This window comes from Megachile rotundata, chromosome 1 (genome assembly GCF_050947335.1).
Source record: "Megachile rotundata isolate GNS110a chromosome 1, iyMegRotu1, whole genome shotgun sequence".
Lineage (NCBI taxonomy): Eukaryota > Metazoa > Arthropoda > Insecta > Hymenoptera > Megachilidae > Megachile > Megachile rotundata.
In genome coordinates this window covers 6,856,038-6,869,250 of record NC_134983.1, presented here as the reverse complement: position 1 = coordinate 6,869,250, position 13,213 = coordinate 6,856,038, and the positions used below count along the sequence as shown (strand labels likewise).

At 30.5% G+C, this 13,213-nt stretch overlaps 1 protein-coding gene across 10 annotated transcripts in view; it reads left to right on the top strand.

The window, feature by feature from the left end:
* The window catches only part of Ptp10D (Protein tyrosine phosphatase 10D), a 160,323-nt gene that overhangs the window by 42,919 nt on the left and 104,191 nt on the right, over positions 1-13,213 (top strand). For all 10 annotated transcript variants that reach the window (XR_013039445.1, XR_013039443.1, XR_013039442.1 and 7 more), the window contains 8 exons: positions 1,751-1,997; positions 2,802-3,077; positions 4,988-5,194; positions 6,173-6,526; positions 7,521-7,693; positions 9,039-9,402; positions 10,549-10,818; positions 11,863-12,165. Coding sequence is in view for 6 of the 10 variants with exons in the window: in XM_076535956.1 (XP_076392071.1) it covers positions 1,751-1,997; positions 2,802-3,077; positions 4,988-5,194; positions 6,173-6,526; positions 7,521-7,693; positions 9,039-9,402; positions 10,549-10,818; positions 11,863-12,165 (2,194 nt within the window). In the remaining 4 variants the exon portion in view is untranslated. The remainder of the gene's footprint in view (positions 1-1,750; positions 1,998-2,801; positions 3,078-4,987; positions 5,195-6,172; positions 6,527-7,520; positions 7,694-9,038; positions 9,403-10,548; positions 10,819-11,862; positions 12,166-13,213) is intronic.

Genomic DNA, 13,213 nt, shown 5'->3' with positions numbered 1-13,213 from the left:
CCCCATGGGGATATAGTAAATTTCTAAAGTTACCCTATGTATCCTATGTGACATAGTAAATACCGATATTCCTGATTAAATTAACTATGCAAGACGCCTTGACCAAGTAAGAGTTTAATCAGATTTGAATAATGTGATCGTACTGATTCGTTTTATCCAGGGTCATCTCCAATAATCCGGATTCTAGCGTATAATCTCTCTAACTTAGAGAATGGATGTTTATCATAGTGCCATAAAATGTGTACTATAAATACCACAAAGGTTTATGCCTCTTTGCCATTGACTGCGGCCTCGTCTGGTCGCGTGTCGCTGTATCGTGATCCAGATACGTAATATCGTAACATAGAAATGCCACATTTTTCATGTGTGTGTAACCCACACACGTAACACATGCTTGTGTAACGATCGTTTCGACGTCTGCGATTTTATCAAGCACAATATGTACTGCTTTCACAAAGAGGTTACCGATACAATTTGATTTCTACCGTAACGAGTTTTTATATTGGCTACCCACTGATACGAATGTAATACATTTGGCGATATGATTTAAGCGATCATTTTCTGGGATTATAAATCATCTTCGTTGGAGATTTTTATAAGCATTTAAAGTATTAAAAGATGAAATTTTTTGTGGTTATTTAGACTGGTTTAAATTATAATAATGGACTAGTGTGATAAGTAATATTATAAAGAAATGTATTCATATTTTATTCATAGCTTGCGTCAGAGATTTAACTTTGAACTATTCGTGTTATTTCATCTACTTCCATATTTTCTAGTTTTTATTTATACGAATTTCTGTTTGTTCAGATTTCGGTATTTTCAAATTTTTATACGTTTAATACGTTAATTTTAATACGTTAACGAATTTCTGTATTACCGAATTTTTGTATTTTCAAATTCGTGTGTTATCAAGTTTCTATATTTTCTAGTATTCTCAGCTGAAATTTCTATAGTTACAAATCTCCATATTTCTAAATCACTATATTCTCAGATTTCTATATTTCAGAATGTCTACATTTCCTAATCTGTATATTCCTAAATCACTATACTCTGAAATTTCTTGTATATTCTTGAATGTCTGCATTTCGCAATCACTACATATATTCCCAAATTCCTATATTCTCCAATGTCTACATTTCCCAAACTCTACATTAGTGAATCACTATATTCCCAAATTTGTATATTCCTAAATCACTATATTCTGAAATTTCTTGTATATTCTTGAATGTCTGCATTTCGCAATCACTACATATATTCCCAGATTCCTATATTCTTCAATGACTACATTTCCCAAACTCTACATTAGTGAATCACTATATTCCCAAATTTGTATATTCCTAAATCACTATATTCTGAAATTTCTTGTATATTCTTGAATGTCTACATTTCCCAAACTCTAAATTAGTGAATCACTATATTCCCAAAGTATATTTCTAAATTTTTAGATTTCCTAATTTCTACATTATAATCATTCACATACTCAAATCCTTATACTTTGTATCAGGGTGTATACAATATATACAGGTATACAATATTGTATGTATTGTATATATAGAATATAAATAATCTATCTTTATTTTGATATACTAATCACAAAATACAACTCAGTAGTTGTTCAAATTTTTACCCAAAACAATATCTGAAACAATTGTAAATAAGCGGTTATAATTCTACTATTTAGAAGTTATACGATTCTAAATAAATCTGAACCACGAGCGAATTTTAATTTGGTTCTCTTTGTATTTAGGTCACATACTCGGCTGATCTTGCTATCGAAATACCAGGGAATTTGAGCCAAGGCGGCTCATGGTATCGTTTAGACTACAGCCCTCCCGTTGGTTATCCACCACCCAACACCACCATAGCCGCCGTCGACATCGGTGACGTCATCAAGTTCAAAGATGGGCTTCCTGGTACTAAATACGAATTTTGGTTGTATTATAGTAATAGCACCCTTCATGACTGGCTCACATGGACTGCCTCCATTACCACAGGTAAATTTATCAATTGATTACCATGTTGATCAAAGCCTCGAGTAAATACGTCGTGAAAAACGATTGACACTATTGACTTCAACTGAAGAAGTTCATAGTGACTTCAATTTATGAAGTTCGTAATGACGGTTTCAGCAAAGATTTGAATATTTATGTTTATTCAAGAATGACTAACCTTTTACACTCGTGCATATGTATATTCTCATTGCCATTTACTGAATTCAATTATGCTGTCGTTCAAAGATCGCCACTTGCTGTTTTTATCATTTTAAACACTTAAATACGTCATCGTTTATATTGCATAATAGACTAATGCTTTATTGGAATTTGGAGTTGTACTTTGTTTACATTTGAATTTTTTAAATCAAAGATAATTCTATTTTCAATCAGGCTTGTTTCTATTTTACTACTAATTCGGTTCAATGGTCTAACTTTGTAATAACTAGAACGATTATATAATTTCTGATGACTGATAGTTTAAGAATTTAGCGATAACTTCTTAATATTTTATCAAATTCGATAATTATTGAAATAGATTTCAATTATACTTTTTGTTCTTTTTGTAATTTTGAATCATATTAAATTTTATTGAGGTATTGTAAAATTTATACGCAAACGTTTTCCTATCTGCTTGAGATTTGTTATTTAGGATTTAATATTTTTCATGTGCATATGTATACTCGTTGCATTTGATGCACTTAAATTTACACAGAACACGAAGCTTCCACCTTTTTATCTAACAAAAAAATTACTCCGAATAAGAGGTAGAAGTTTTCGTTCGATTGAATGAATTTTACTTTGCAGCACCGGATCCACCCTCGAACCTGACCGTTTCGGTGCGAAATGGAAAGAACGCGATAGTCTATTGGGCACCGCCAGCTCAGGGCAATTATTCCGGTTTCCGGTTGAGGGTGCAAAGCTTTAGCGACACCGGAAATCCAAAAACAAGCGTCATCTCAGCGGATGCGGTTCCCTATTTGCTTCGTGATCTCATCCCTGGGGCAACGTATTCCCTGCAACTTTTCACTGTGTTGGACACCAAAGAAAGCGTTGCTTACACTAGCAGAAATTTCACCACGAGTAAGTGAACATGATCCATCATTCTGACAATTTGCGTCTACCCATGAAATGCGCTCAATCACTTAACCTATAATTTTGTGGACAGTCATTCGAATGTGACTAATTGCTACAGTGTTAAAATAAATAAAATAATGTACAATACTAGGCGTATGTTGCATTCAGAGATTCTTGATTGTAGATATTATAATTAGAATTATTAAAATAAATTCAGTTGCGGTGAAAATGTTAGTCTGGTTTGTCGCATTTGACTTTTAGTGCGTCACGAGTCGCACTAAAGTCTATTTTTTTACCTGTATTTTTTAAAATTTTTTCTCCGTAGTTTTCTACATTTTATGAACGCAAATTATTAAATTGCGGTCTGAAAAAATTACTGTGGTAATTTATGATACATCAATATGCAACTTAACTAGTAAAACTTGATTTATGAGACGCGGATTTGCATTCTTTTAAAATTATTTTAAACTGATATTCTCGGTAATTTTTTATTAGTTAAAAAATCTGTATTTTTTTTCTTTAATATACTTTGTTGATAAAGAAAGAATTAAACTTGTAAAAATAGAGATGTGTGACTTAATTTATATGTATAGAGATTTAAAAATACTGTACTTATCTTGCAATCGACATAAAATTATTCTTTTTCCGTTAATGTTATCTACCAATTATATGAAACTCAGTGGATAAAAGTGGAAAATATAGACTAAACTCAGTTGGTTCATAACAAGTTTGAAATTTCATGAAGCACCCGTATATTTGGCAGACATTTTTGTCTGTGTTGGAGTTCGTAGTTGAAGTAGTTTGTCAATTGAAAGCCGATATTGCGTTATTTATTACGAATTCATGAATTGCCAATTAGAAGCGTACCGTTATACAGCCGATATCACCGTAATGTTTTCAACAATTTCTGTTTACTTTCATAACCGGTAATTACGAAATGAACTCAGAGCTGAAAGTCTCTAAACTTTATAACTGAAGCGAAGAAATTACAATATTCAACAGTTCTTCCTTATAATACATTTTCAATCATTTATTACGTGAAATAATAATAAATAGTTTTTTCAGAAAATAATTATGTATTCAAAAAGTCTGTAATTGTTTAAAGTTTATCATGATAACGAATGTTTTAGTATAATAAACAAATTAAATTCTTTAATGGTCAATTTGTATTATATGATGAATAAAATAAATTTAGATTATCTTTATATTAAATAAAGATAATACTATGTTTATAATTCTAAATAAATAATAATAATAATACTAATTTTAATAATTCTGATAATTCTAATAATTCTAATGATTCTAATAATTCTGATAATTCTGATAATTCTGATAATTCTGATAATTCTGATAATTCTGATAATTCTGATAATTCTGATAATTCTGATAATTCTGATAAATCTGATAATTCTAATAATTCTAATAATTCTAATAAATCCAATAATTTCAGTAATTTCAATAATTTCAATAATTTCATTAATTTCAATAATTTCAATAATTTCAATAATTTCTATAATTTCAATAATTTCAATAATTTCAATAATTTCAATAATTTCAATAATTTCAATAATTTCAATAATTTCAATAATTTCTATAATTTCTATAATTTCTATAATTTCAATAATTTTAATAATTTTAATAATTTTAATTATTTCAATAATTCTAATAATTCCAATACTTCCAATAATTTCTATAATTCTAATATTTTTTATTAATTTTTATGATTCTAACAATTCCAATATTTTCAATAATTTCAATAATTCTACAAATAAATTTAATACAATTGATTTTAAACTGAAATACATCACTCATCATTTAAGATTACCATTAGCTATAATCATTTAAAGACATCATTTACTTTTGAATTTATAATGATGATGATACATGCAAGTCTCAAATTTCTCTAATTTTTACAGAACCCAACACACCCGGCAAGTTTATCGTATGGTTTAGAAACGAAACGACCTTGTTGGTCCTTTGGCAGCCACCTTATCCTCCAGGGATTTATACCCATTACAAAGTTAGTATAGATCCTCCCGATGCCATAGAATCTGTTCTTTATGTGGAAAAAGAAGGCGAACCCCCTGGGCCAGCGCAAGCTGCTTTCAAGGGACTAGTTCCTGGTAAGTTATTTATCAAAGCGTATGAAAATTTTATATGTCCAAATTCACCTGTCATTGTAGTACGAAATCAAGTTTGTAAATGTTTAATAATATTGACGACAACTGAACATCTGTTATCAACGCATTTGTTGCTCCTGATAAAGCAATCGGCATCTCTTTCACTTATTTTGCAAATAATTCTAGAAAAGAAGTTCTTGTAAATTTGTTAATTTTTAGAGGAATTAGTTTTTACCCTCTTAATTTCTTTTTCAACTACCAACTTAATTTACAAAATAGATCAAGAAAGGGGAGACAAATATATTTTTCATTTATTATAAATATATATGTTCAGCCAATCTATTTATCTGAATTATTTATAAGATCCAAGAGAAATGTCGAGACACACCAGATATAAGAGTGCAAAGGTTAACCCTTAACGATCACACTGGGATATGAAGCGACCCCTACTAATTTAGCTTCAATGTTAACTACTTCATATCCTGGAAATCTGAATAAATACCTTTTTTGAAAGCCCCGTATTTTTACTATTTTTTTCCTCAAACTGTTATATCTCAAGAGTGCTCAGCTAAAATTTTATCTCTTCATATTGAAGTCGAAAAAGATTCTGAATTTTTCTGTGAAAACCGTCATTTTTTTATTCTTGAATCTTTCTGAATTTTTGTTCATATTCAACGTTTAAATTTACTGAAATCAACTATGAAATATGTTGACACCACTTTCGAGGATTATTTATAATTTTTTCCAAGTTAAAATAATGAGTAGTTTTTTTGTAAAGAACTTTTTTAGTGCTTGGGGTCTTAAACGTTCCGTGTGTCAAGTATTTTGATGACGTATGCCGTTAAGGGTTAAAATCTCGGACGAAAAGTGGAGCCGAATTCCTCAAATACTTTTGCAAGATTCTTAGTAACGATAAGCATGAATTGGGAGAAAGCCGAATAAATATTCCCAAAGAAGAATATTAATTTTTTATTATTGCAGGTCGAGCTTATAATATCTCCGTGCACACGGTGTCCGAGGATGAAACTTCAGCCCCAACAACGGCCCAATATCGAACAGTGCCAGTAAGGCCAGTAAACGTAACTTTTGACAAGTCTTCGATAACTTCCACTTCCTTCCGCGTTTTCTGGAGTCCACCTGATGGAATGTCCGAATTCGATAAGTATCAAATATCGTTGGGAGGTAATCGAAGACTAGCGCCAGTTACCAGAAACAAGGATGATGAGACTAAATGGGAGTTCAAAGATCTGGAACCAGGGAAAACTTATCAAGTTATTTTGAAGACTGTCTCTGGAAAAGTCACTAGTTGGCCAGTCAGTGGTGACGTTACTTTGAGTGAGTTTATTTGTTGTTTGGGTAGTATTAATTACTAATATGAATGAAGGTTTGATGATATTTAACTATTTTTTACGTCGAAATTTTAAAATTTAAAAATTTTCGGATTTATAGATTTCTGAAATTTTTCGAATGTTTGAATTTCTGAATTTTTCAATTACTGACTTATCAAATTTCCATATTTCTAAATATTCAAATTTTCAATTTTTTAAATTCACGTATTAGCGAATTACAAAATTAACGAATATTCAAACTCATATATCTCCAAATTATTAAATTTCCAAATTTCCAAATTCCCAAATTATCAAATTACGAAATTATCGAATTTCCAAATGCCCTAAATCCCAAATTCTCCAGATCCCAAATTCACTAGATCTCAAATTCCCAAGATCCCTAGATACCAAATTCCGTAGATCCCTAATTCCCTAGATTCCAAATTCACTAGATCTTAAATTTCCAAGATCCCAAATTCTTTAGATTCCAAATTTGGTAGATCTCAAATTCCCCAGATCCCATTTTCCCTAGATCCCTAATTCCCCAGATCCCAAGATCCCGAATTCCCCAGATCCCAAATTCATTAGATATCAAATTCCCAGGATCCCAAATTCCCTAGATCCCTAATTTTCCAGATCCCAAACTCCTAAATTATCAAATCACCAAATTACCAAATTACCAAATCACCAAATTCCTAAATTACCGAAGTACCAAATTATAAAATCTGCAAAACCCCCAAATTCCTAAATTACCAAAGCACCAAATTATCAAATCTGCAAAACCCCAAATTCCAAAATTCTCAAACTTTCAAGTTCCAAAAATTTCAAATCTCCACATCCAAAATTCAACAATGCTTCAAACCTTCACATCTTCAAACCCACAAATTGTAAAATCATCAAATCTCCAAATTCTCTAACTTTCACAATAAAAATTTTTTATTTTGAATTTATGTATAAATTTTCAATTAACAAATGTTAATTCGGGTGTATCTTTCTTTTAGAACCACTACCTGTGCGTGATCTCCGTGCTGTGATTGACGAAAAAACAGGAATGGTGGAGGTTTCTTGGCATCCTGAAAATTCGAGTACTCAGGACAGCTACAAACTTCAATACCACGAAGTAGAAACAACGATCAGCGGTGATAGCAACACGCTAACAACTGATAAGACAAAAGTAAGTGTTGCTACAGATGTATAAAGTCACGTATCGTATGAATTCTCCAATATTCGAGATGATATTAAGCCATTTTCATAATTTACGCAGTGTGAGTCATTAAAAATGCGAATGAATGACGTCTTCAGCTTTGATAATACATAGATAACGTAAAATAATAGAAATATTTCTTTTAAAATCATTTTTTCAAAATGTCAAATCGAATTAAATATTGCGTGAATAATAATTATTTTGTCGAACAAATATTTATGGATTTATTTTTACGAATTATCTACTGGATTTATCTTTGAAATTGGACATCACTTAATTTTTGCAAAGCACACTTTTTTTTAAAGAAAGATTTAAACTTTGATGTTACAAAGCTTACGATTAAAAATATTAATTGTACACGAATATACCTGCATTTATTCATTTTAATAAAATTTCAATGACCTCAAATTTTCGAAAGTTAGAAAACCTATTGTTAGAAAAAAGATATTATCGTTCCAAGTATTTTATCTCATCGAAGAAGCAAATAATTGTGAATGATTCACAATATCTTTTGCAACAACATTTAAAATGCAGAATAAGTCATAAATGTCTAAAACGGAAATCCTAATTTGATAAGGTACATGTGAAAATAAAAAACACCATTAATCATTCCTATTTTTGTAATCATACTTTGTTTTCGAAAATGTCAGCAGAAGCTTGTTTACGATTCGTTAAAAAACAATTTATGAATACTTAACACATTTTTATATGATATTAATATTTATCACATCTTATATTTTCACTTATATTCGAGTCATTCATTTTTATAGCAATCCGTGACAGTAAAAGAGCGTGGGAAATGTTTTTATGTTAAATAACATATATTCACAAATATTTTGTTGACACAATATTATAGTTAATACACATATAAATAATTTTTTAAAATATGAAAATTGTTTGGGCTAAATTTAATTTTAAGAACCATTTAATTTAATTTTAATTTTAATTTTAAGAACATATATTTTAAATTTGAAGAATATATATTTTAAACTAATTTTAAGAACTTATTATCAGAACATCATCAATCGTACAAATTTTTGATTAGTTACTTCACTAGCCACAAACACGAGGTTAAAATGAAACAAATATTGTAATGAACATAAAAGAAGACCCGTTTAAGGAAAGAATTTCTCAAATAACACGAAAAATTTTTTTTCACACGAACTAGCACATTCAAAGACGATGTGGTGTCCAAATATTAACACGAATGACCGTATGTTTAAATCTAAATGACGTATCGAATCAAAAACTCTTCAAACAAATCCACTGCGTGAGAACTGTTCCAGTAAATCATCTAATACTGATACGTTTTCAGGTGACTTTAGAAGCGTTGCTACCTGGCAGAAATTACTCCATAATCGTGCAAGCCATCAGCAACAAGGTTGAGTCAAACGAGACTGTTTTGTACCAAGTCACACGGCCTTCGAGTCCGATAATCGAGGATCTAAAACCCAGCGAAACAGGACTGAATATCTCGTGGAAAAGCGATGTAAATTCGAGGCAAGAGAAATTTGAGGTGACACTTAACAGAAATGACACGGGAGAGAGTGCCACGACCCTTACAACGGAGTCACATATCGTTTTGGGGGACTTGTACCCGGGTGCTGCGTACCAAGTCAAAGTTTTCGCTATCAGTCATGGACTCAGGAGCGAACCCCATGATTATCTTCAAGCCGTTTGTAAGTGGTTCTAATGTTCATGTTGTTATACCAAAGATGTACAGATGTCAACCCATGAGTTGGTGCATGATCCAAAGTAAAAAAAGCTGTATCTCTATTGTAAACACTTCGTTACATTTCGGCAAATGAGAATGGGGGTCGGACGAATCTCACTTGGATGTCGACCGATTGGACGCGTCTCGATTGGACGGTCCCGATTCGACGCATTCCAATTCGAAGCTTTACCAATTGGACGCGTTCCGCCTCGAAGCAGTGCCGAATGGACCTAACCTACCCTAACCTAACCTAATCTAATCTAACAGCTTCGAATTGGAATGTATCCAATCGGTAGAGCTTCGAAATGGAACGCGTCAAATCGGGACCGTCCAATCGGGACGCGTCAATCGGTCGACGTCTAAGTGGGCATCACTCATGAGAATAATAATGGCTATAACTGCTGAAATCACACTATCGCTCACTTAAGAGACGTTTGTCGACTGTTATTATTTTTAGCTAAATTGGAGTGCGACTCTACTATTGTAGAGCCAATAGAACCGCTGAAAATATGTCTGCTAGACGTCCATTTTTCTATTCTGACCAATTGAAGTAACTCTTTTGGGTCAGCCCCTTCGCGCGCCAACTCATGGGTTGACAGCGGTACGTTCCCGAGCGAACATCGTTGGACCTAGTGTTATAAATATACCAAATAATATATGTACATCTGAAAATGTACAAAATATTAATAAATTAATATTAAGTTTAAATATATGGTTGTGATCTAACATCAAACTTTTAGTATAATTGTAAAAAATATAATAAGTATATGTATAGTATGAAGAGTATTACTTATGTTTATGTATATACGATTATTTACATGTACTTTCTATTTGAACTTGTATATTTTAAAGGAATTTTTTCCTGTGATCGATATATATTATTTTACTGAATTCTAATTTGTTGTATCTATACAACAACATTTTGTATATTACACAACAACAAGAAAAGCACATTACACAACAAACAAGAGAATCAACAGTAAAGAATTGATAATCAAGAATGATAATAAAAATAAGACAACTGAACTTTATATTAAAACTTGTCGTTTTAACAAATGTAATAAGTATATCGTTTTATATGAATTATTGATATCATTTCGTATAATTTCAGTACCACATCCACCAAAGAATCTAAGCATCGAAAGGGTGACAAGCAACACCGTCGTCGTTCACTGGGAAGCTCCTACAGATTCTCTGTATTCTGAATTCTCGATTAGATATCGAACCGAAGACGATCCTAGATGGGTGAAATTACCTAGTGTGCGAGAAACGGAAGCGGAAGTTGCGGATATGACTGCTGGAGAAAAGTACACGATTCAAGTGAACACTGTGAGTTACACAGTGGAGAGCCTTTATCCGCTTCAAGTTAATCACACTGTTCGTAAGTAATGAAATATTTTGAATTTTATTTGTAAGAAATATTATGCATTGCATAATGTATAGTATAATATACTATATTATAATAATAAATTATAATAATAAATAAATTCATACAATTAAACTGTTACATGTTCAATGACAGATTTCGAATTCTGCACAATATAACATGATTTGAGAAAAACATTGTAAAATAGTAGTTGTGATAAGTTAATTTAAAGTTTCAGATTTGACGATAATACTTATATAAAGATATAGTTAATATTGTTAATAAATGTTACTCCATTTCTCGATTAATTAGGATTTAGTTTTCCAAAGATCTGAGACAACACATGTTTTTAATATTTTTTTAAAATAAATCAATTAATCATTATATATATTTCTTATTTTTATAAATAAAATTGAATACATATAACATTGAATTATAGATGTCGAAAATATATAAATTAAACTTAGAATGTAACATATAATTTATGTTAAAAATGTAAATTCGTCAATGCTGTAAATAGAATTACAGTAATGAAAATATTATCTTTATGATATTTTCTGTGGAATACGTACGACTTAAAAAAGTAGTATTATTTATTTATTAACATCTAAATTATTTCTGCAAAATTATAATAGGATTTTGAAGTTGGTAATGAATAAAATAATACTGTCATTTTGAAAAGAAAATATAGGTACAATATCTCTTCAAATGCAGTATGTTGAAATCACAATTATGTTAACATTACAATTATATTACAATTATATTACAATTATATTACAAATTAATACGTTAAATTTACAATTATATTATTACAATTTACTCTTTTAATAAATAAGTATTAATCGCTTTCAAGCAAACTCAGCCCCAAAATGAGTTATTAATACTCCTACTGTATTATTTCTATCGATCTACTTTGCCATAATCTAATAATCAACACTAGCTTATTCCAAGTCAATAAATAGTAGAATTTTTCCACCTTTGTCTATAAATTTTTTATAATTTAGAAATCTAAAATGAATATTATTTATAATATTTCATAAATTTATAAATTTATTTCAGGACCAAATCCAGTGCTCAACATTACACCGATCATTGACTCCACGAACGTGACCTTGGAATGGCCAAGGCCAGAAGGTCGAATCGAAACGTACGTAATAAGATGGTGGCCAGTCGAAAATCCCGATGATCTACGTACAAAAAATATCACGGAAAGTAACGATGTGTCCAGCATCGTTTTTGACGAAAACGCAGTGCAAAGGGTGCTGGTCAGCGACCTGATGCCAGGTGTTCAATATAACTTTACCATCTACACCGTTTCTTATAATTTGGTTAGCGATGTAACCAATTTAACAACCAGAACAAGTAAGTAATCATCACCGATTGTTTTCATATATATCGTAGCTACGTTTCTCTTTTTCGAACGAATCCAAGTGTTTCATTAACGAGCTCCATCTAAACATTAGTGCTAACACGTGTTAAAGAGTTATCTGGTTGCAAGTTTCACGTTTGTTAGAATACTAATTTCTGTGTGTTGTGCTGTGATGTATAATAGACGCTTAAACTTTTGTTAGTCGACTTTTCGTTTCGTAAAATATTTCATCACTATTTGATTTGAAGAAATTGAATCGACACAGGGTGGCAAACTTTTTGATTATTTCGTGTCCTTTCTTTTGTCTTTGAAACATAATTTTATATGTTATATTAAATATATTATATTTTATATGTAATACTGTCTGTGAGTTTGGAATATCACTTTATTTAGCATATGTTATTTAATGATTTTAGGATAAGAGGTTTCAACATACAATTTATAAACTCCTTTCTTACATACAGATAGAAGTAAAATAAAAATTAAGAGAATATCTGATTTGTAGAAAGTATAAGACGATTTCTTTAATTTCTCAAAGGGTTTCTTTAAGAATTTCTTGAAGTTTTCAAAGAAATCGTAAACTGAAAATAAAATAAATAAGCAATAAATAGTAGGAGACATTTGCATGAGGTATTAAGCACTTTTCGAGCGTGTCTTTGCAATTTTCATATAACTTTATTTATTTTAAGAGCAAAATTACAATTCTATTAAAAAACTATGTTTCAAAGAAAAAATAAGGTTAGGTTTCAGTCAAAACAGGCAAATTTAAACATTTCTCGAATCATAGCTCGAAGGTCGTACAAAATCATGTCTGTATTTAAGGAAATTATGTAACTGATGGTACAAGTAGAATAATAAATATTTTACACTTAAAAAAATATGATGAAAATATATGTGTAAAATTTATTTATACATAACTTCATTTTTGAGAAAATCTATTTTGAACATATATTGAACGTCAAGAATGTAGAGAAAGAAAATATTTGGTTTTCAAGACTTGACTGAAAAAATCGTTGACAATAATTAGGTTATTGCATGTAT